This window comes from Acomys minous (genome assembly GCF_964271855.1).
Source record: "Acomys minous genome assembly, chromosome: 6".
Taxonomy (NCBI): Eukaryota; Metazoa; Chordata; class Mammalia; order Rodentia; family Muridae; genus Acomys; species Acomys minous.
Window position 1 is genome coordinate 91,501,655 of NC_140487.1, and position 23,397 is coordinate 91,525,051.

The 23,397-nt window shown below is 37.7% G+C and overlaps 1 protein-coding gene across 7 annotated transcripts in view; it reads left to right on the plus strand.

Moving 5' to 3' along the window:
* The window catches only part of LOC311598964 (selection and upkeep of intraepithelial T-cells protein 2-like), a 332,195-nt gene that overhangs the window by 282,197 nt on the left and 26,601 nt on the right, over window positions 1-23,397 (plus strand). For 2 of the 7 annotated variants that reach the window (XM_084784586.1, XM_084784592.1), the window contains exons 2-3: window positions 497-733; window positions 1,736-1,816. The exons of 2 other annotated variants lie outside the window; for them this stretch is intronic. In XM_084784586.1, the coding sequence (XP_084640712.1) occupies window positions 709-733; window positions 1,736-1,816 (106 nt within the window). In that variant the 5' untranslated portion in view covers window positions 497-708. Of the gene's footprint in view, window positions 1-496; window positions 734-1,367; window positions 1,578-1,735; window positions 1,817-23,397 lie in introns of all 7 variants that reach the window. 3 more of the 7 variants (XM_084784590.1, XM_084784587.1, XM_084784588.1) reach the window with 3 other exon arrangements.

Consider the following 23,397-nt stretch of genomic DNA (forward strand, 5'->3'; position numbering starts at 1 on the left):
ATACATAAACGAGAAAAACAACTCAGCAGGCTGTGTTTCTATATATTTGTGCACTATATATACATGCACATTCATAAACATGTATACATATTGACATGTAAACATATAGGTGTGTGTAACAATAATAAAGAAAAGAAAGCTGTTGGTTTGAGAGTGGGATGGTGTGAGAAAATCTGAAGGAAAGAAGGGCAGAGGAAAAGTAATGTAAATTCTATTTCAATTAAATCATTTTTAGTTGATTTCATAGTATAGAATCATCACAAGAATCTAGCAAAGGGAAAGAGGTAGTGACAGGAGAGTTAATTAAACTTTTTAAAATGTGCTAAAATAGAATGATCTGGGAGAAATAGTTCTGGCCATCCAACTCTGGTTTACAACTGTTTACTGTATTTTTTAAACAGAACTAGAAGAGATTAGCAATAGGTTCTAATTTGAAAAGTTTATATACTGAAATATCACACTGTTGCACATAAAATGTTCACTTATTACATTTTAGTGAACGGACTGTTAAAGGAAATTAAAATTAGACCTTTTGAATAGGACATTAAATTCTCCTCAGAAACACTTTAACTCACAACTGTGATGATCTGCACAAGACATGCCCAGGATTAGTTCCACCATTGCCATTGTGGAAGTCAAAGAAACTCACAAGACCTCATCCCACTCTGAGTTTTTATATGAAGATAATAACTGCCAGGTGGGGAAGAGATGCTTTTCAGTGGTGTAGCTACAGGTAAGCCATGTTATTGGGAACAAAACTTCACCATGGTCTTGTAAAATGTTCTAATCAAATTCAAAGTGTTATCAAAAGTTAAAAAGACATGAAAGTATAAAGTAAAGTAGTTGGAGAGAGAAAGATTAGTGGGATAATTTTTTTTAAATTATAAGACATTTGGCATATATGAAAATATTTTACTTTATGCAAAATACAAGAATGCTAAGTCATAAACATTTGGTTTTTCATAAGATAAAGAACATAGCAGATGCAAGTATACATTAGATTTGTTTGAACTTCTCATTCAATTTCCCATTTCTCTATAACCCTAGTATATAGCCTGATATGTGTGTGATGGAAATACAAAACTATCACATTTGACCCCTGGACCAAAGGCCAAAATATTAAGTAATTGATACGAGGCCTTCACATTTGATTATGGCAATCTCTTTTTTAACCTTAACACTTTACTATGCATAAATTACCACAAATATGTCTCTAATTATGGGTTCCACAGAAGAATAAAATTCAGAATAATGCATAAAAGAAAGAAAGTCATGTACCCTTCTAAAGACCAACATGATTACTCTAATAATTGTAAAAATAAATATGTTTCATATTTTATGTAATTAAATATATTTGAATGTGACAGACCATTACTGGACCTTTATGACTTGAATCTATTTGGAAGTTCCATAACCTTATCTAAAGAGACAGGCAACATGATAAAGTTTCCAAAACCAGAAGGCTGTATCAAGCCTGGGAGGGATTCTTCCCTCTGAAAGGGAAGAAACATCTGGATGAATGTAGTCATTACACGGGACATTCCTACAACAAATTTCACAATGATACATATCATGAGGTAAATTACTATAGTAAAGCTACTCTGTGTCTAAAATTGAAGCTTAGTGGTATGTGACTCTGTTTGGAAGCCAGTTGTTGTAGAAAAATATGGAAGTACTTGATTTCTGAAACTTTTGCTTTTGTTTTCACGTGTCATTAACTTGTGTCTCATTACAGGTGTAATGGGAGTTGTAGGAATATTTCATGCTGCACACTGTGTTGTCTTGTGCCTCCTTCAGATCACCGCAGTGAGTTCAGGTATGAATCTGTCATTTGCCTTTCTGTGCCTTAGCAATGCCAAGTACTTCATGAAAATCAAGATTTGATATAATGGGCAGGATATTTGACCTCTGTTCCTAAAGTCTGAATGTACCAATGAGGTGCAGACAGTAAGAGGGGTATCCAGCTTAGAGGAACAAGTAATCAAGTCTAACCAGCAAATATTCTTTCCTTGGGTTCGTTTCAGTTTCCAAGAAGAAAGTACAGTGAAAGAAACCAAAGACTGCTTTGAGGACTCAATATTTGTACTGAATGCACAGAAATTAAGTAACACTCTTATACTGACTAACTGGGAGTAATTGGTACAGATAAATAGTGTAATGTCTAGTGACACACATTAGTACCCATCTCAGTTAAGAATACAATAAAGGAGCCAGGCATGGTGGCGCATGCCTGTAATCACAGTGCTTGAGGAGACAGAGGCAGGTGGATCTCTGTGAGTTTGACGCCATCCTGGTTTCCAAAGTGAGTCCAGAATATCCACAGGTACACAGAGAAAGCCTGTTGGAAACCCTCAACCCCTCAAAAGAAATGAGTACAGTAGGCAAAAGAGGGGAGATGAAACAGGCTAGGAGAATGCGATTTTGACTATGTAAAGACATCTATGCAAAGCATACATAAATACAGATTTATTTTTTAAAAAGGACTTGGCCAACAAGTGATATAACAGATATAGACTATTATAGTAAATGCTGATTCTTTCAATGATAAAGTATCACTGATGCACATTTACATGAGTTCTAAATATATTAAACTCATTCTTGTTACTGATGAGAGATGAACAGATGGGGCTTCATTTCGTTACTTGGTGATTTCATTTGGATTGCCTTCAGATATATATGAAGCAATGTTACCAATCTTCCACTGTATTAGGTTTCCACATGACACCAGATAGCCATCCCTGTATTTCCTTCCTTGGCCCTTCACTCCCTTTCCACTCTTGACCCTCCCATTACATCACCAGTCCATCCACAGCGACATATTTTACTCTCCCTTTCTAGAGAGGTCCATCCCTTCCCACTAACTCCTCACTCTACACATAATCTTTGGGGTTATATAAATTATAGTTTTCTCATTGAAGATTTAAAAGTTAAAACCCACATAGAATTCAATACATACCATACTTGTCTTTCTGGGTCTTGGTTACATTACAAAGAATAGTTTTTTTCCTTAGCTCTTTTCATTTACCTGTGAATTTCATGATTTCATATTTTTAGATGGCTGAGTAATATACCACAGATGTAAATTATTTTCTTTGCTCATTCTTCCATTAAAATAGCTACACTGTTTCTAATTTCTGAATATTATGAATAGTGGTAAAATTAACATGATAAAGTAAGTGCCTCTGTATTAGGATAAAGCATTCTTTGGGTATGTGCTCCAAAGTAAAATAGCTAGATCTTGAGCTTGACCTATTCTCAGCTTCCTGAGAAATGGCTACAATAATTTCTATAGTGATTTACTATAGAAAGTCTTAACTCCCACCAGCATTGGATGTTTGTGCCTCTTACTTCACATCCTCACAAGCATAAACTTTAATTTCTTTAATTGTAATTGATGGGTGTAAGATGACATATCAATTTAGTTTTGATTTGTATCTTCTGGCTACAGATGTTGAACATTTATTTAAGTGTTTCACAGCCACTTGAGAATTCTGTTTAGATCAGTAGCCCATTTTTATTATGTTATTTATTTGTTTATTTTTGGTTTTACAAGACAGAGTTTCTCTGTGTAGCCTTGGCTGTTCTGGACTTGCTTTTGTAACAGGCTGGCCTTGAACTCACAGTGATTCACCTGCCTTTTCCATTCCTAGTGCTGGAATTAAATGCATGTGCCCGCATGCCCAGCTGTAGACCATTTTTAATTGGGTGTTTTCTTGATTTTCACCTTTTTCAATTTTTATATATTTTAGATATATGTAGATATTATAATATCTATAAAATTTGTAAAGGTAAAAATCTTTTTCCAAATGATATTATCCTTTGCTGTGAAGAGACTTTTCAGAGTAATAAGGTCCCATTTACTATTTCTTGTTTTTTGTGCCTATTCTAACAGTGTTCTGTTCAGAAAGTCTTTTCCTGTCCTAATGAGTTCAAGACTATTTCTCCCTTTCTTCTCTATCAGTGTCAATGTATCTGGACTTATAAGTATCCTTTATCCATTTAGAGTTAAGTTCTGTGATGAGTAGTAAATATGGATCTCCTTGCATTCCTCTACATGTAGCCATCTACTTTGACCAGTACAATTTGCTAAAGATGCTATCTTTTTTCCAGTGTATATTTTTGGCTTCTTTATTTAAAAAAAAGACCAAGTGTCCATAAGTGTGTGAATTACTATGTTTCAGTCTTCAGTGGAATTGCAATGATACATATCTCTGGCTTTGTTCCAATACCATGCAACTTGAGATGCAGAGTGATGATGCCTTCAGCAGTTCTTTGACTATTCAAGAGTATTATAGCTATCCTGAGTTTTTGTGTTTCTATATGCAAGTGCAAATTGTCCTTTCAAGATCTATGCTGAAGGGTTTTGAAATTTTGTTGGGTATTGCATTGAATCTGTGGCTTGCTTTTGGTGTGATGGTCATTTGTCCTATGTTAGTCTTACTAACCCATTGGTGCAGATCTTTCCACCTTATATTCTCTTCGGTGTCTTTCCTCAACGTCTTAAAGTTTTTCTGATACAAGTCTTTCACTTGCTTGGTTAGAGTTACCACACAATATTTTTTATTATGTGAGGCTACTAGGAAAGATGTTGTTTCCTAGTGGAATAGCTGGGTCTTGAGGAAGCTCTATTCCCATTTTTCTGAGATAGCACCAGATAGATTTCCAAAGTGGTTGTACTAGTTTGCATTCCCACCAGCAATGAAGGAGTGTTCCTCTCTCCCCACATTCTCACCAGCATGTGGTGTTGCTTGAATTTTTTATCTTAGCCATTCTGATGGGTGTAAGATGGAATCTCAGCGTTGTTCTGATTTGCATTTCCCTGATGATTAAGGAGGTTGAGCATTTCTTTAAGTGTTTCTCAGCCATTTGGGATTCCTCTGTTGAGAATTCTCTGTTTAGTTCCAAGCCCCATTTCTCAATTGGGTTATTTGGTTTGGTGGTGTTTAATTTCTTGAGTTCTTTATATATTTTGGATATTAGACCTTTGTCAGATGTAGGGTTGGTGAAGATCTTTTCCCAGTCTGTAGGCTGTCGCTTTGTTCTGTTGACAGTGTCTCCTGCCTTACAGAAGCTTCTCAGCCTCATGAGGTCCCATGTATTAATTGTTGCCATTAATGTCTGGGCTGTTGGTGTTCTGTTCAGGAAGTTGTCTCCTGTGCCAATATGTTCCAGGCTCTTCCCCACTTTTTCTTCTCAGTGACTTAGTGTCTCTGATTTTATGTTGAGGTCTTTAATCCACTTGGATTTGAGTTTTGTAGAAGGTGACAAATATGGGTCCAGTTGCATTTTTTACACATAGACATCCGGTTAGAGCAGCACCATTTGTTGAAGATGCTATCCCTTTTCCATCGAATGGATTTGGCTTCTTTGTCAAAAATCAAGTGACCATATGTGTGTGGATTCATATCTGGGTCTTCGATTTGATTCCACTGATCAACCAGCCTGTTGCTGTGCCAGTAACATGCTGTTTTAGTTACTATTGCTTTATAGTACAGTTTGAGATCAGGTATGGAAATTCCTCTGGAGCACCTTTTATTGTACAAGATTGTTTTAGCTATTCTGGTTTTTTTTTCATATGAAGTTCAGAATTGAACTTTCAAGGTCTTTAAAAAATTGTGTAGGTATTTTGATAGGGATTGCATTGAATCTGTAGATTGCTTTTGGATGGATGGCCATTTTTATTATGTTAATTCTCCCAATCCATGAGCAAGGAAGATCATTCCATCTTCTCATGTCATCTTCAGTCTCTTTCTTTAGAGTTTTGAAATTTTTTTCAAACAAGTCCTTCACTTCCTTAGTTAGAGTAACTCCTAAGTATTTTATATTGCTTGTGGCTAATGTGAAGGGTGTCGTTTTCCTAATTTCTTACTCTGTAAGCTTGTCATTTGTGTATAGGAAGGCTACAGACGTTTTGAGTTAACTTTGTATCCAGCCAATTTGCTGAAGGTGTTTATCAGCTGTAGGAGTTCTCTGGTGGAATTTTGAGGGTCAGTTATGTAGACTATCATATCATCAGCAAATAGGGATACTTTGACTTCCTCCTTTCCCATTTGAATACCCTTGATCTCCTTTTGTTGTCTTATTGCTCTGGCTAGAACTTCGAGTACTATATTGAAGAGATATGGAGAGAGTGGGCAGCCTTGCCTTGTTCCTGATTTTAAAGGAATTTCCTTGAATATCTCACCATTTACTTTGATGTTGGCTATTGGTTTCCTATATATAGCCTTTATTATGTGGAGGAAAGTGCCTTGTATTCCTGATCTCTCTAAAACTTTAAACATGAATGGGTGTTGGATTTTATCAAATGCTTTCTCTGCATCTAAAGAAATGATCATGTAGTTTTTTATTTTCTGTTTGTTAATGTGGTGGATTACATTGATGGATTTCCGTATATTAAACCATCCCTGCATGCCTGGAATGAAGCCTACTTGGTCATGATGAATGATATCTTTGATGTGCTCTTGTATTCGTTTTGCAAGTATTTTATTTAGTATTTTTGCATTGATGTTCATCAGAGAAATTGGTCTGAAATTCTTTCTTTGTTGAGTCTTTGTGAGGTTTAGGTATCAATGAGACTATGATCTCATAGAATGAGTTTGGTAATGTTCCATCCCTTTCTATCTTTTGGAGTAGCTTGAAGAGTATCGGTATTAGCTGGCCCTTGAAGGTCTGGTAGAATTCTGCACTGAAACCATATGGCCCTGGGCTTTTTTTGGTTGGGAGACTATCAATGATTGCTTCAATTTCTGTAGGGGAAATGGGACTATTTAGCTTGTTTATCTGTTCTTCACTCAACTTTGGCAAGTAAATTTGATCAAGAAAATCGTCCATTTCCCTTAGATTTTCAAATTTTGTGGCATATATGCCTTCAAAGTAGGATCTATGATTCTTTGTATTTATTCAGTGTCTGTTGTTATGTCTCCCTTTTCATTTCTGATTTTGTTGATTTCAATACTGTCTCTCTGCCTTTTAGTTAGTTTGGCTAATGGTCTGTCTATCTTGTTGACTTTCTCAAAGAACCAGCTCTTGGTTTTGTTGATTCTTTGAACTGTTTTCTTAGTTTCTAATTTGTTAATTTCACACCTGAGTTTGATTATTTCCAGACGTCTACTCCTTTTGGGTGTTTCTGCTTCTTTTTTTTCTAGGCTTCCAGTTGTGTCGTTAAGGTGCTTATGTGTGATGCTTCCAATTTCTTTTTAAAGGCACTTAGTGCTATGAATTTTCCTCTTAGCACTGCTTTCAATGTATCCCACAAATTTGGGTATGTTGTTCCTCCATTTTCATTGAATTTCAGAAACTCCTTGATTTCTTTCTTTATTTCTTCCCTGACCCAGGTGTCATTTAGCAGAGAGTTGTTTAGTTTCCACACACGTGTAGGCTTTTTGTTATTTCTCTTGCTGTTGAATTGCAGCCTAAGCCCATGATGATCTGATAGGATACAAGGTATTATTTCAATCCTCTTGTATCTGTTGAGGCTTTCTTTGTGAACTACGATGTGATCAATTTTGGAGAAGGTTACATGGGGTGCAGAGAAGAAGGTATACTCTTTCTTGTTTGGGTGAAAGGTTCTATAGATATCTGTTAGATCCATTTGACCCATGGCATTGGTTAATGATGTTATTTCTCGGCTTAGTTTCTGTTTCAATGACTTGTCCTTCAGTGAGAGTGGGGTGTTGAAGTCTCCCACTATTATTGTGTGGTGATCAATGTGTGGTTTAAGCCTTTTTAGCAGATCTTTTACAAATGTGGATGCCTTTGTATTGGGAGCATAGATGTTCAGAATTGTGATGTCATCTTGGTTGACTTTACCTTTGATGAATATGAAGTGTCCATCCTCATCCCTTTTGATTAATCTTGGTTGAAAGTCTATTTTGTTCAATATTAAAATGGCTACACCTGCTTGCTTCTTGTGACCATTTGCTTGGAATATTTTTTCCAACCTTTTATCCTGAGGTAATGCCTATCATTATGGGTGAGATGTGTTTCTTGAATGCAAAAGAAGGTTGGATCCTGTTTATGCACCCATTCAGTTAGTCTGTGTCTTTTTATTGGAGAAGTGAGACCATTGATGTTGAGAGATATTAATGACCACTTACTGTTGAGAGTCTTAATATTGATGTTGGTTCCAGTCTAGCATTTGTGTAGTTGTGTTGTTGTCATGGTATAGTTATCTATTTCCTGAGTAGTTTTGGTTGTAGCTTGACCCTTTGGGATGGAGTTTTCCTTCTAGTACCTCCTGTAAAGCTGGATTTGTGGATAAGTACTGTTTGAATTTGGTTTTGTCATGGAATATTTTGTTTTCTCCATCAATGGTTATTGATAGTTTTGCTGGGTAAAGTAGTCTGGCCTGGCATCTGTGGTCTCTTAGGGTTTGCAGGATCTCTGTCCAGGCCCTTCTGGCTTTGATGGTCTCTGCTGAGAAGTCGGGTGTAATTCTGATAGGTTTGCCATTAAATGTTATTTGGCCCTTTTCCCTTGCAGCTTTTAATATTTTTTCTTTGTTCTGTACATTTTGTGTTTTGATTATTATGTGATGGGCAGTTTTTTTTCTGGTCAATTCTATTTGGTGTTCTGTATGCCTCTTGTATGTTTATAGGCATCTCTTTCTTTAGATTGGAGCAATTTTCTTCTATGGTTTTGTTGAGAATAGTTTCTGGGCCTTGGAGTCTGATATCTTCTCTTTCTTCAATGCCTATTATCCTCAGATTTCTTCTTTTCATGGTGTCCTTAATTTCTTGGATGTTTTGTGTCAGGAGTTTTCCAGATTTGGCATTTTCTTTAATGGTTGCTTCAAGATCTGTGATTGTATCTTCTAGACCTGAGATTCGTTCTTCCATCTCTTGGATTCTGTTAGAAAAGCTCAGCACTGTGTCATTCACCTTCTTCTCTGAGGTCTCACATTCTCGTTTTTCTTCTGTCTGTGTGTTTATCATTGAATCCATTTTCATCTTCATATCTTGATCAGATTTTTTTTGATTTCTTTCATCTGATTTTTTGTATATTCCTGAGCTTCTTCCATTGTTGCTTTATAGGTCTTCAGATCTTGAACCGTTTTATGTGTTTCTTTCATCTGCTTGTTTACATTTTCCTGAAAAATTTCCAGTTCCACTCTATGTGCTTCTTTTATGTCTCACACCTGCTTGGCTGTGTCTTCCTGCATTTGATTTTGAATTTTATTTGTTTCCTCCATTATCATCCTCATATCAAGGATTTGAGGTCATTTTCTTGTGTTTCCATTGTATTTGAGTTCTCTGGGTTGTTTTCTTTGGGATAGCTGGAAACTGGAGATGCCATGTTGTTTTGGGTTTTTTTGCGTATGATTTTACGCTGTCCTTTAGACATATTGTTGTCTCTGTTTTTGTTGGGTAACTTCCAGAGTTGGGTGGAGGGTGTCTGATGATAGATTCACTTGTTTTCTCACGATTTACATAGGCTGGAAGCACTGATACTTCACTGGTGTGGATGGCAGGAGGTTAGCTCTCACAGCCAGTGATCCTTAGCTCCCCTTTGCTGTGGGTCCTGCAATCGTTCTGGGTCTCTGAATGAGCGTTGGATCAGGCTAAGGTATCCACTGCCTTTTGGGTCCCCTCCCAAGTCCAGCCAGGGATGCTGGGCCCAAACCACGCATCGAGCTCAGCTAGATTCTCAGGGCCTGAACCATCTGCCACAGCAGGAGAACTGTGGCTGTGCTGAGCTGGCTGCTCCGGTGGAACTGAGCACTCTGCCCTGCCTGTGTCACCGCAAGAGAACTACGGCTGCACTGAGTTAGTTCCTAGGGTGGAATTGAGCTCTCTGCCCAGCCTGTGTCATGGCAGGAGAACTGTGGCTGTGCTGACCTGGTGCCTAGGGTGGAAGTGAGCGCTCCACCCAGCCTGTGTCAGAGCAGGAGAACTGCGACTGCACTGAGCAAGTGCCTAGGGTGGAACTGAGTGCTCTGCCCAGCTTGTGTCACAGCAGGAAAACTGCGGCTGTGCTGAGCTGGTGCCTAGGGTGGAAGTGAGTGCTCCACCCAGCCTGCATCACAGCAGGAGAACTGCGGCTGCACTGAGCAAGCACCTAGGGTGGAACTGAGCGCTCCGCCCAGCTTGCGTAACAGCAGGAGAACTGCAGCTGTGCTGAGCTGGTGCCTAGGGTGGAAATAAACACTTGGCTCAGCCTGTGTCACAGCAGGGGAGCTGTGGCTGCACTGAGGTAGTGCCTTGGGCAGAATTACTTGCTGAGCTGAGCCAGTGTCTCCACGGCACAGCTCCCTGAGCAAACCTGGGACTCTGGGGCTGAAGTGTCTGCTGAGTCCAGTTTGGGTCTCAAGGCACCACGTGACCCAAATCCTGTCCAGACTCCCCTCTCCTGCAGCAACTCCCACCGTCCACCACACCAATCGCCTCCACTGGAAGGCTCTGAGCTGCAAACCTCAGCCACCGCCGCTGGTGCCGCTGGTGCCACTAGTGCCGCTGGTGACACTGCTGTCTCTGCCGCTGCTGCTCTGATCCGTGAAAATCCGCGCTCCTCCCATGTGCAGGGGCAAGCAGGTCCTCCACACCCTGGTCCCTCCAAACCGTGGAGCACTTCTGCTGCCGTGGTGTGGAGACCTTGGTGTTCCTGGCTCAGAAATCTGTGCAATTCCCTGAATTGTTCACTGGAGCTTCCAAACACGGTCCACACTGCTCGCCACCATCTTGGATCTCTCCTATTGAGTCTATTTTCATTTTCATGTCTTGAACTGTTTTCTTCACTTCACTCCACTGTTTATGCATTCATAGGTTTCATTAGTAGATTTCTTTATTTGTTCTCTAAAGAGCTTATACATGTTTGTAATAGATATTTTGAAATCCTTGTTTGTGCTTCAGCTATACTGCATTTCTTAAGTCCTATATAGTAGGGTTTCTGGGCTCTAGTGGATACATATTGTCTTGACTGGTGATGATTGTGTTTTTATGCTGATATGTAGGCATCTGGGTAGGATGATTGCAGTTCTAGATGATGAAATATGATTTTGTCTTTGTTGAGTGGGAAACCGATGCAATTATTTGTTTCTGTTGCCCTCTCTGGGCCTGAGAAGAGTAGGGTGGATGTGAGTTGGGTGTTGGGACTGCTTTTGAGATCCTTCCGGGTATGGTCACTGGGGGTCCTGGGTAGAAAGTGTTTCTAGGTATTGGGAGCTGACTGTTAGGAATGGAAATGGGGTAAAATGGAAGGCTGGAGGGGTCCAAAGGAGGGAGAAAAGTTGGGTGTGTTGCCAGAATCTACATAGACCCCCCTTTCTTTAACAAATAGTCTGCTACAGAGCTTTTAATAGAATTTGTAAATTTGAATTGGAAGACAGGAGGGAGAGTGAATATTACCTTGCTGATTTCCTGTCATCATCTCCAGTGTTTCCAGATAGTGCCTGTGGGAGTTGGTAATTGAAACAAAAGAATGGTGTCATTGAGGTGGGCCATGGGAGAAGGTCTTCGTGATCCACCAGGGTGGGAGCAGTTTGCATAGAATCTGCTAGCATTATGAGCACTAGATAACAAGAAAGAATCTTCCAACTCTGTTATTATGGTTCCTTTATGCCTTGCAACCAATGTGCAGGGTATCTTCAGGAACACAGTCTTAAGGTGTCTGATTGACAATCACTGAGGCTTTAAAAAATCCATTGATATTAAGAAGTATGTTTTGCTCTATAATACATTGTCTAAAATTTTCTTATAAGATAATATTTTAAAATATTTATTAAGTATATTTTGGAGGTATAGAATTCTTTTTTTAAATTAATTCATTCATCTTACATCTCAATGGTTATCCCATCCTTTGTATCCTCTCATTCCTCCCTTCCTCCCACTTTCCCCCTATTCCCCCTGTGACTGTGACTGAGGGGGACCTCCTCCCCATGTATATGCTCATAGGGTATCAAGTTTCTTCTTGGTAGCCTACTATCCTTCCTCTGAGTGCCACCAGGCTTCTCCATCAAGTGTACATGGGAGGTATAGAATTCTTTTGCATTTACTTTTATTTTGTTTTGATAATTACATATTCCTTTTACATACTAATAATATACCTTTAAATTTTACTAGTTTACTTTTTAATTATTTTGGAATTTTAAAATTTTTGACATTTTTATGTACAAACTATGTATCTTGATCATATCCAACCCAAATCCCCCATTTCATTCATTTTATATCATATCAATTCATTTTCTTCTATCATCATATCCTCTTTTTATCCTGATTCCAGTTAGTGCCCTCTGTATGTAAGGCCATCCACCCACTATAGCATGTGCAACCTATTAGCAGCCACACTCTCAAGAAAAATGACTGCCCCTTCTCTGGCATTCATCAGTTGCTAATATAAGTGTCTCAGCTAGGGGTAGACCTTTATAAGTTGTAATGATGACTGGCTTGATCTCGTGCAATTCCTCCACTTGTATTAATAGCTGTTGTGATCCATGAGTGCAATATCCATGTTGTATCTAAAATATATCATTTTAGAGAACTCCTTCCCCATCCATCATCCCTTACATCCATTATTTGTGTTTCTACCATTCCAATATGTTCCCTAACTTTAAAGAGCATTGATTAAAAATGCCTCATTTGCCATCAATCACTAAACAGTCACTTCTCAGTACTTTGACCAGTTATAAACCTCTCTCTTTTTTAAATTATCATTGTTACTCTCCTCTCATATGCTACATCCTGGTGACAGTTTTCATTTGCTGCCACAGCCTAGTCTGTCCTCCCACTGTACCCCTATCCCTCTCACATGCCCTCAGAAAATAGCAGGCCTCCTACAGCCATTAACCAAACAGGGCATAACAATATATAATAAGACCAGGCACATACTATCATATCATACCTATGGGAAACAACTCAGTAGGATAAAATGGGTCTGAAAGCATGCAAAAGAATCAGAGACAGGCCCTGCTCCCAGGCTAGGAATCCCACACGAACACCAAGCTGTCCAACCATAACATTTGTGCAGACCTTTACAGGCTCCCTGACCTCTGCAAACCCCTATGAGTCTCAATCAGTTGATTCTGTAGGCCTTGTTCTTATGGCATCCTTGACCCCTCTAGCTCCTCAACTCCTCCTTTCCCTCCTCTGGAGAACTTCCCAAGCACCACCTAAGTTTTGGCTGTGAGACGTTGTATCTGCTCCCATCAGTTGCTGGATGAAGTCTCTCTCTTCTCTCAAATGGTAGTGTCAGGTCCTAGAACACTCTTTAGGCAGGAAACACTATAGGTTGAAGGATTTGTGGCTGAGTTAGTGTCTCAATCTGTCCACTTGAAGCCTTGCCTAATGACAGGAGATGGCCTCTTAAGGTTCTGAGTCCTCCATTACTAGAAGTCTTCACTAGTGTCACACTAGTAAATTCCACGGAGTTTATATTACACTAAGTTTCTCCACCTAACCCCTAAAAAGCCCCACAATTCCAGTCTTTTCTTTTTATTAAATTTATTTTTAATTTTTATTTTTTAAAAAAAATTTTACACATAAACACAATACACAACATACAACAAGAATCACGAAACAATCAGGAATTATATAAATGCTACATTCATAGTGTTTTGGTTATTTGTATTTGGCCACCTTGAAGAAAACATCTTTCCTATCTTGGTGAGTGTAAAAATGTAAATAAGTATCTTTCAAGCATCTTACTTAGAAGGAGGACCAATGAAACATGATTTTATAACACCAATTATCAAATGCAGGAAGTTTTATTATTTTAAGGGAACCTAACAAGGCAAAGCACAATTCACCTATCGCTATTTTACCATGTGACTGTTAGAATTGAACTGGACATTGTTGAAGTTATTTTTTGTAAAACAGTGTTTGTTTCTTTTAGCTTATTTCTTAACCCAACTATCACAAAAATACTTGAGACTCTTTTCATAATACAAAGCTTGACAACACAACCTGAGCAGTTTAAGTCTGTTATTAACACTCTATAATATTTTGTCTTGCTCCCAGCAAACATCCCAGTAATACTTGCACTTTGTAGCTTTCCTTGGCTCTAGCTCCTTCCTCTTGATCTTCCTGGGCCTCTATCTATGGATGAATCCCATGGCTGAATCCCCCATTTCTTCTTCTAACTCCTCCTCCCATGACTGGCAGGAAGTTTTACCCTATTCTCTCCCTTGCTCACAGAATGGCTGTAAGCTGCTTTATTCACATATCCGAGGGACAATTGGAGAGCAGAGTTTACATAACATTTGGGCAGTAGGGTCTCAGAACAAAGCTTGCAACCAGATATGGGGGAGCGTGTGTACAGAAATCAGCATTTAAATTAGACAAGAATCTTAAGCCTACAGGTCTGCGATAAAGGATATCTTATTTTTACTGTTTGACTTTGAGAAGATCTGGCCCTTTCAGCTAAATTAGTTCCACTGTATTCCTTCATATCAACTTACAACATCTATCTAGACATAAAAATAGATTAACTCCTAAACAAATAAGATTAATTGTAAAATTAAACTATCTGGTCTTCAACTGCATCAGAGACTTGAGAAGGAATAAAATTTAAATACCTGAGTAAACTGAAGGTGCAGGTTAGAAGCTTCCAAAGTGAAACAATGACAGACAGCTGCTTTATCAGTCACCCAAAACTGTCTATGACATTGGAGCATCATCTTCAGGCTTCTGGCCCAGTGTATCTGTCAGACATATTTGTGAGGCAGGAACTATCAAGGATTGCTTGCCCTGTCTAGGCAGAGACTGAACATCAACTCTGCTTGCGTTCAAGCTTATCAATTTTTTTGTAAGAATTTTTTCTGTGGCAGAAATGAGGACATTTTGCTCAGTGGTTGTTTTGTCACCTTTGAACCCATCTCCACAAGGAAGTTCATTGATGTTCAACATCTTCTTTGAGGTAGGCTGGGTGCTGCCAGGAGTTAACCTGTCTTATTGTCAAAGGATCTTTAAAATAATAGACATGTCTTTAAATGTAAGATGTTCTTTTGGGCTATGGATGATTATTTTCAGAGGGAGTTGGTTATAAGTTATTATTGGCCTTCTTCAGAGAAAATGTGGTTGGACTTGGGGGTGTCTCTCTTTTCCTTTATATTTCTTTCATTGATAAACAGATGGGAGTTGAAAAGAAAGAAGAGGGACTATAGAAATATTCAGGGATGATAGGACAAAAAGTAGATTATTAAATCTATTCCTCATCTTAAGGCCTTAATTGTTACTTATAAATAAGGTTATTTTTAATTCATTGGTATAGATTTTTGTATATTGAGGCAAAGGATGTTTAATTTTGACACTTTAGTATAAACTTCAAATTTAAGATATACAGGGGGAGGAAATCCCCCTCAGGAACAGTCATAGGGGAGGGGAAATAGGGGAAAATGGGAGGGAGGGAAGAATGGGAGGATACAAGGGATGGGATAACCATTTAAATGTAACAAGAATAAATTAATAAAAAATTTTTAAAAAGAGTACAATTTCAGTTGTGTTTACAAAGCAATAAGGTTTTGGGCACAAGATAGGCTCAGGCCTATTGGGCCAGCCTGCTGCTGTTGTACAAATAAAGTTTTATTGGGATTGGGATGTAAAAAAAAAAAGAGAGAGATTAGCCTTCACACACATTGTAGATATTTTGTAGGCTTCATCTTTTCCAATCCTACTTTATTTGAGGTTCTTTAATGCTTATATCTCTCTTTCAAACCACCTACCCTAGATAGGAGAGAAAGGAGGTTTATGGGAACAGGAAAAGTAGACCTTGTTAAATTCAATTCCTAGGGTGATTCTCCTGGTATAGTCGGCAGGATTTCAGCAGACCAACAAAACCACCAAAGTTGCTGCTGGAACCTGGAACAGCAGCCACAGCACAGAGCCTTGAAGCCTTTTCTGAAGCAGTCTCTCTAGGAGTGTCTTGAAGTGGAGCAATGAACAGCCAAACAATACTAAGACCCAAAAAGCCCCTGCCTCCTGTTTTGTGTGTGTGTGTGTATATATATATATGTGTGTGTGTGTGTGTGTGTGTGTGTGTGTGTGTGTGTGTGTGTGTATGTATCCTCTCAGTGTCTGTATTAGGATTTGTTTCATCTGGCAAAAACCAAGCCCCCCCCATGAAGTGGGTTGACTTTGAAGTGAATAAACATCACCTACTTTCTCGCAAGTCTGTTCCCCATCCCATAAGTAGGATCAAAATAAAAACATGTGTACGTCCAATGCCTATCCGACACTTGGGATAAAAAGAAAAGCATGTTTACATCCACTACAATATTTCTACTCTAATATGAGGTATTTTACCCATCCAACTCAATTATAATACCAGGTTTACTTCCAATACTTTGAAAGTGCTATTGCAGGCAGTTTAGGATAGTTAAGTAAAACAAGGTAACTGTTAGTTGATCAAATCATGGTCATGTCAATTACTAGTCTATTTTTATCACAAGAATATACATCCTAGGTTTAAAAGATAGACATGATTCTATAGATAGATATAGTAAAATAGATAAGTTCGTCGAAAACCTCAGAGACCTACAGAATCTGGGATTTAAAGATGTTTCAATTCCAGGCTTTTCTCTCAGTATTTTCTTCCTCACCTCTCTTAGTTCCTTTATTCCTCAGCTTTCCCACCCATATTCCTCCTTAAGCTTGACTTCCTACTTGCTACTATCCCTCTTGGGGTCTGTGGATGTTAGAATGACTATATTTTTGTAGCTAATATCCACTTATACACGCATAATACCACATTTGTCTTTCTGGGTCTGGGTTATCTCAATCAGGATGTTTTTTTTTCTAGTTCCATTCATTTGCCTGCAAATTTTATGATGCTATAGTTTTTAACAGCTGAGTAATATTCCAATATGTAAATGTACCACATTTTTAATTCATCTTTTGCTTAAGAGACTTCTAGGTTGTTTCCTGTTTCTGGCTATTATGAATAACGCTGCTACAAACATATATCGGCAAGTGTCCCTATGACAGATTAGACAGTCCTTTGTGTATACGCCCAGTAGTGGAATAGCTGGGTCTTGAGGTAAATCAAGTTCCCCAATTGGTTCTGAGAAACCATTGTATTGATTTCCAAAGTGGCTGTACAGGTTGAATTCCCACCAGTTCTGCTTCAGTTCCTCTGCTTCTCTCTTCTGCCCTAGCTTCATCTGCCAGCATCTTATTGCTGAAATGCCACACCTCTTCCTCTTACAAAAGAGCTATTAGCATAGAGAGATTCCATAGTGTTGGCTTTTGGCCAGTGAGGGCTGTGTGACCTCTCCCACTGTAGCTTGCCTTTTTTTTTCTGCCAGGTGAGGAAGCAGCAAACATTTGCATATACTCCAGCCCTTGTGCACTGCTGGCACATCAATCAACCATTGAGAATACAGGGAAACATTCTCCACTGTTAAGTGGAGAGTGGGATCTGACTTTCATGCAAACTCTGGTGCCCATTTTTTGACCGTGTCCCCTTGATGGGGAGGCTTGGTGGCACTCAGAGGAAGGATAGCAGTTACTAAGAATAGACTTGATACCCTATGAGTATATATAGGGGGAGGAGATCCCCCTCAGTCACAGACATAGGGGACAGGACTAGGCGAAAAGTGGGAGGGAGGAAGGAATGGGAGGATACAAGGGATGGGCTAACAATTGAGATGTAATATAAATAAATTAATAAAATATTTTTTAAAAAAATAGAATACAGGGAAACACCTTCATAGCCATTATATACAATACGTGTGGAGGTGGGTTATGCTAACAATTTGGTTTTCTAATGTCTAGGTTCTTGAGTTCTTTAGACATTTTGGATATCCTCTGTCAGATACACAGTTGATGAAAACATTTTTGCATTCTGTAGGCTCCTGGTTTTGTCCTGCTGACAGTGTCTTTTGCCTAACAGAAGCTTTTCAGTTTCATGAGGCTCCATTTATTAATTGTTTATCTCAGTTTCTGTGCTATTGGTGTTATTTTCAGGGTTATCTCCTAAACCAGTGCATTCAAGATTATTGTGCACTTTCTCTACTATAAGGTTCAGTGTGTCTAATTTTATGAGGTCTTTGATCCACTTGGATTTGAGTTTGTGCAGTGTAATAGATATGAATCTATTTACATTCTTCTACATGCAATCATCCAGTTAGACCAGCACCGTTTGATTAAGATACTTTCTTTTTCCATTGCATAATTCTGGCTTCTTTATCAAAAATCAGGTTTTCATAGGTGTGTAGATTTATGTCTGCATCTTTGACTCAATTGCATTGATCAACCTGTCTGACATATGCCAATACCACATTGCTTTTATTACTATATCTCTGTCTTAGAGATTGAAATCAGGAATAGTGATAGTATGGAAAGTTCTTTTATAGTTTAGGATTGTTTTAGCTTACCTAAATTTTTGTTTTTCCATATGAAGTTGAGAATTATTCTTTCAAGATCTGTAATCAATTCTGTTGGTATTTTCATGGGAACTACATTGACTATAGATTGCTTTTGGTAGGATGACCATTTTTACTATGTTAATCCTATATCTGTGAGTATGAGGGATCATTCCATATTCTTATATCTTCAAATTTCTTTCTCAAAGACTTAAATTTATTATCATATAGGCCTGAATTTGCTTGGTTAGAATTATCTCAAGGTATTTTATATTATGTGTAGCTATTGTGAAGGATGTTGTAACCATGATTTCTTTTTCAGCCCTGCTATGATTTGTATACATAGAAGGGTTACTGATTTTAGGAGTTCATCCTGTATCCAGCCACAGTGCTAGATATATTTAACACCTGTAGGAGGTCCCTGGTAAATATTTTTGGAATTGCTTATTTAAACTGCCTTATCATCTGCACATATCAATACTTTGATTCTTTTCCTTTCCAGTTTGAATTCTCCTGACCTCCCTTAGTTGTCTTATTGCCCTAGATAAAACTTAAAGTAATATATTAGTAGATATGGTCTTGTTCCTCATTGTAGGATAATTTATTTGAATTCTCTCCATTTAATTTGATGTTGACTAAAGGCTTGTTGTAAATTGCCTTTTTTATATTTAAGTATATCCACTCTATCCCTGATCTCTCCAAGACTTTTACCAACAAGAGGTGTTAGATGTTGTCAAAGACAGTTTCAATATCTGAGATGATCATGTGGTTTTTTTTCCTTTCAGTTTATTTATACAGAAGATTACATTTGCCGAGTTTTATATGCTGAACAATCCATGCATTGTTGGGATGAAACCTACTTGATTTTAGTGGGTGATCAATTTTATATGTTCTTGAATTCAGTTTGCAATATTTTATTGAGTATTTGTGTATCAATTGTTATGATGGAAAATGATCTGTAATTCTTTTTCTTTGTTGAATTTTTGTGTAGTTTGAGTTTCAAAGTGTCCATTGTCTCATAAAATGAATTTGTTGATGTTCCTTAAGTTTCTATTTGCAGAGTATTGGCAGTAGCTGGTCTTTGAAAGTTTGGTAGAATTCTTTAGGAAAAGTGTCTGGTCCTGGGGTGTTTTGGGTTAGAAGATTTTAATGACTGCTTCTATTTTTTTTGTGGGTTAGAGATCTACTTAAATTGTTTATCTGATCTTGATTTAACATTGGTAAATTGTATCTATCAAGAAAATTGTCCATTTTTTTTAGGTTTTCCAATATTGTGGTGTACAGATTTTTAAAGTATGATCTAGTGATTCTTTGGATAGCTTCAGTGTCTGTTGTTATTACCACATTTTTACTTCTGGTTTTGTTAATATGGATATTCTTTCTCTGTCTTTTAGTTAGTATAGATAAGGGTTTATCTATCTTGTTAATTTTTTTCAAGGAACCAACTTTTTGTTTCCTTGCCTCCTTCAATTGCCCTCTTTTTTCTATTTTATTGACTTCAACCACCTGATTATTTCCTTCCTTCTCTTTGATGTGTTTGCATCTCTTTGTTCTAGAGATTTCATGTATAGTGTTAAGGTCATAGCATGAGATCTCTCCATTTCTTCATGAAAGCACTTGGTGCTATGAACTTTTGCCTTAGCACCACTTTCATTATGTCCCATTAGTTTAGGTACATTGTGCATTCATTTTCATTGAATTCTAAAATATCTTTTATTTATTTGTTTACTTCTGGCTTGACCCAGTAGTCCTTTGGAAGAGAGTAGTTCAATTTCCATGAGTTTTTAGGTTTCCTGTTTCTGTTGTTGTTGAAATCCAGATTTAATCTGTGGGAATCTGAAAAGATACAGGAGGTATTTTAATGTCCTTGTATCTGTTGAGATTTGCTTTGTGACTGAGTATGTGTTCAATTTTTGAGAAAGTTCCTTGAGATACTGAGAAGAAGCAATGTTCTTTTGTGTTTGAGTGAAAAGTTGTGTAGATATCTGTTAGGTCAGTTGATTCATAACATCTGTTAGTTCCATAATTTCTCTGTTTAGTTTTTGTCTGAATGATCTGTCCCTTGATGAGAGTTGTGTACTGAAGTTTTCCACTATTAATATGTAAGTTTTGATGGTGATGATGGTGGTTTTGTGTGTGTTTGTGTGTGTGTGTGTGTGTGTGTGTGTGTGTGTGTGTGTGTGTATGTATGTGTGTGTGTTGCTTCTTTGTGTTTTTCTGGTGTGGAAGTATTTATTGCCTGTGCATTAATGGGTGTAGTTAGGTTTCTTGGGTTGGAGTTTCCCTTCTAGTACTATCCATAAAACTGGATTTGTGAAGAGATATTCTTTAAATTTGATGTAATTTTAGAATATCTTATTTTCTACATCTGTGATAATTGAAAATTTTGCTAAGTATAGTTTTCTTAATTGATAGTCTTAGAACCTGCCAGACATCTTTCAAGGCCCTTCTGGCTTTTATTTACAGTCTCTGTTAAGAAGATAAGTATAATTCTAATAGGTCTGCCTTTGTAAGTTACTTAGTACTTTTCTCTTACATCTTTTAATATTCTTACTCTGCTATGTATGCTTAGTATTTTGATTGTTATGTGATGTAGAGACTTTCCATTCTGGTCCACTCTACTTGGTGTTCTATATGGTTTTTGCACCTTCACAGGAATGTACATTAGGCTAGGAAAGTTTTCTTTTATGATTTTTGTTAAATATATTTTCTGGGTTTTGATCTCTGATTCTCCTTCTTCTATTTCTATTATTCTTTCATTTTTGTCTTTTCATAGTGTCTCAAATGTCCCATATGTTTTTTTGTTAAGAATGTTTTCAATTTAACATTTTCATAGACAAATGTATCTATTTCTTCCATTGTATCTTCAATGTCTGAGATTTTGTCTTCCATCTCTTGCATTCTGTTGGTTGTACTTGTGTCTTTAGTTTCCCTTTGCTTGCCTAGCTTTTCCATTTCCAGTTTTTATTCAGTTTGTGATTTCTTTATTGTTTCTATTCCATTATCAAGTCTTAAACAGTTTTCTTCACCTTTTTGTGTGTTTGTTTGTTTGTTATTGGCATTCTTTAGAAGATGTATTGATTTCCAAACATTTTTGTTTGTATTTTCCTTGATTTCTTTAAGAGGTTTTTTTTTCTCTTTAAGGATCTCTATCATCTTTTAAAAGTTGTTTTAATGTCATTTTATTGTTTTTTTTTCAGTTGTTTTGGAATATTCAGGTCTTGTTCTTATAGAATATCTATGTGTGTTGGTGCCATCTTGTCCTGTTGCTTTTGATTCTGTTCTTACATTGGCACTTGGGCATCTTGGTTTCGGATGATTCTACGTCTAGGTGCTGATTTCTTATTTGTTTTTGCTGGCTGGATATTTTGTTCCTAGTTTTCTATTTCCTCTTTAGTCTTCTGGTCTTTTGGCCTACATCAGGATTTTTTAAGACATAACTGTAGTTAAATAATGATACATAGGCCTATTAATATTTATTGAAGCTTAGGCCTTTAGCTGAGCAGACTCTCAGCTACTCTAACCTGTCTAATCCTGCTCCTACATCCTGCCACATGGTCACCTTTACCTCTCTGTTGATATTCCCATCCAAATACCTCAATGGCCTGCTGGCAAATATTCTGCATCTGCATCTTCTCACAGAGACCCTCTTCTAGCCCAGAAGTCTTACCTTCTTCTTTCTGTCTAAATATTAGCTCTCAGCTCTTTATTAAGGCAATCAATGAGTGAGTAAGACATTACAAAATATGATGCCATAATGAGCCATAAGAATACAATACCAAAATCTGGCCATTACCCAGCTGTCTGTTAGTATAGTAATCAACAACTGAATATACAGAAATAACTTTCACATAGTTTATAAAAAAAAGTTACCCCACAATGTCCCTGGGGCTTTTAGTCCAATAAATGATTTTTTTCTCTCAGTAAACTATATATAATAAGAAAATTGTAAACTGCTATCAGGTAAGAATTGTATTTACCAAACAGAGTTCATGTCAGAGGCTTCTCCTGCTTCCCTCACAACTGTGGAGAATGAACTATTCATTGGCTACTTCTGGAGAGGGGGTCTAGGTTACTGCATGCATTGTCCCTTAGCTGGTATAACAGTTTGTGTGGCGTCCCCTGGGTTCAGATCCACTGGCCATGATGGACTCCTTATGGGGTTCCTGGACACTCTGGGACCTTCCATCCCCTCACTCTTCCATACCACTGTCAGCATTCCATCCAGAGTCCAGCAGTGAGTCCCAGTATCTGTACATATCCCCCACTGGGTGTCTCTCAGAGGACATCTATGCTGGCTTAATATTCACTTATAAGTGAGTAATTTTATCACCTAAGGCTCCTCTGTATCATCAGGACATCCATCTTTGACCTACAGGCCCAGAATATCTGACAGACTTTTTTGTGAAGGAGCAAATTTGAAGGACTGGTCTACATTGTCTCAGCAAAGTTGAGCAGTTGACTTCCCAGTGTCCTTCTTGTCCACAGTTTGAACATCATGATGTCAGCAGTTCAGACATGAGGCAAGTTTTTCCCCAGTGGTTAGCTTTGCCACATGTGAAGCAAGCTCTATGTTGAGGTCTTTTGGTATCTATCATCTTTGAAGTAGAATGTGGTACTACCAGGAGCTGATGTGTTTCACTGTCATGAAAAAGCCTTGTATTACTAAAACATCTTAAATTCCATTTTCTGTAGATCTCTGAAGTGCTTGAATACCCTCTATCTATCTAAAATATATCTCTGCTACCTAAAACACATACGGGAGCCTAAATAAATCTAATTAGAGACTTAAAACACTTTGGTTGAAAAACAAAGAGAAATCAAACTGGAACTGACCTGGAAACTTTCTCCAAGCTGAATAGCTTCCACAGTTATAGAAATTTCTGTGAAAGCCACCAAGCAGGAAACATATCAATGAACTTAAGCAACAATGACTCCAAACAAGACTGAAAGGAACTTTGACCTCCCCAACCATGACCTTTTGACCAAGTTTACCATACCAGACACTCTATTCTCTCCTGTGGTATAGGCTTCAAATCCAATAAGAAATTGATTAGTTATCCCCATAAACAATCATATCACTATTGCACAGATAGATTCATTTT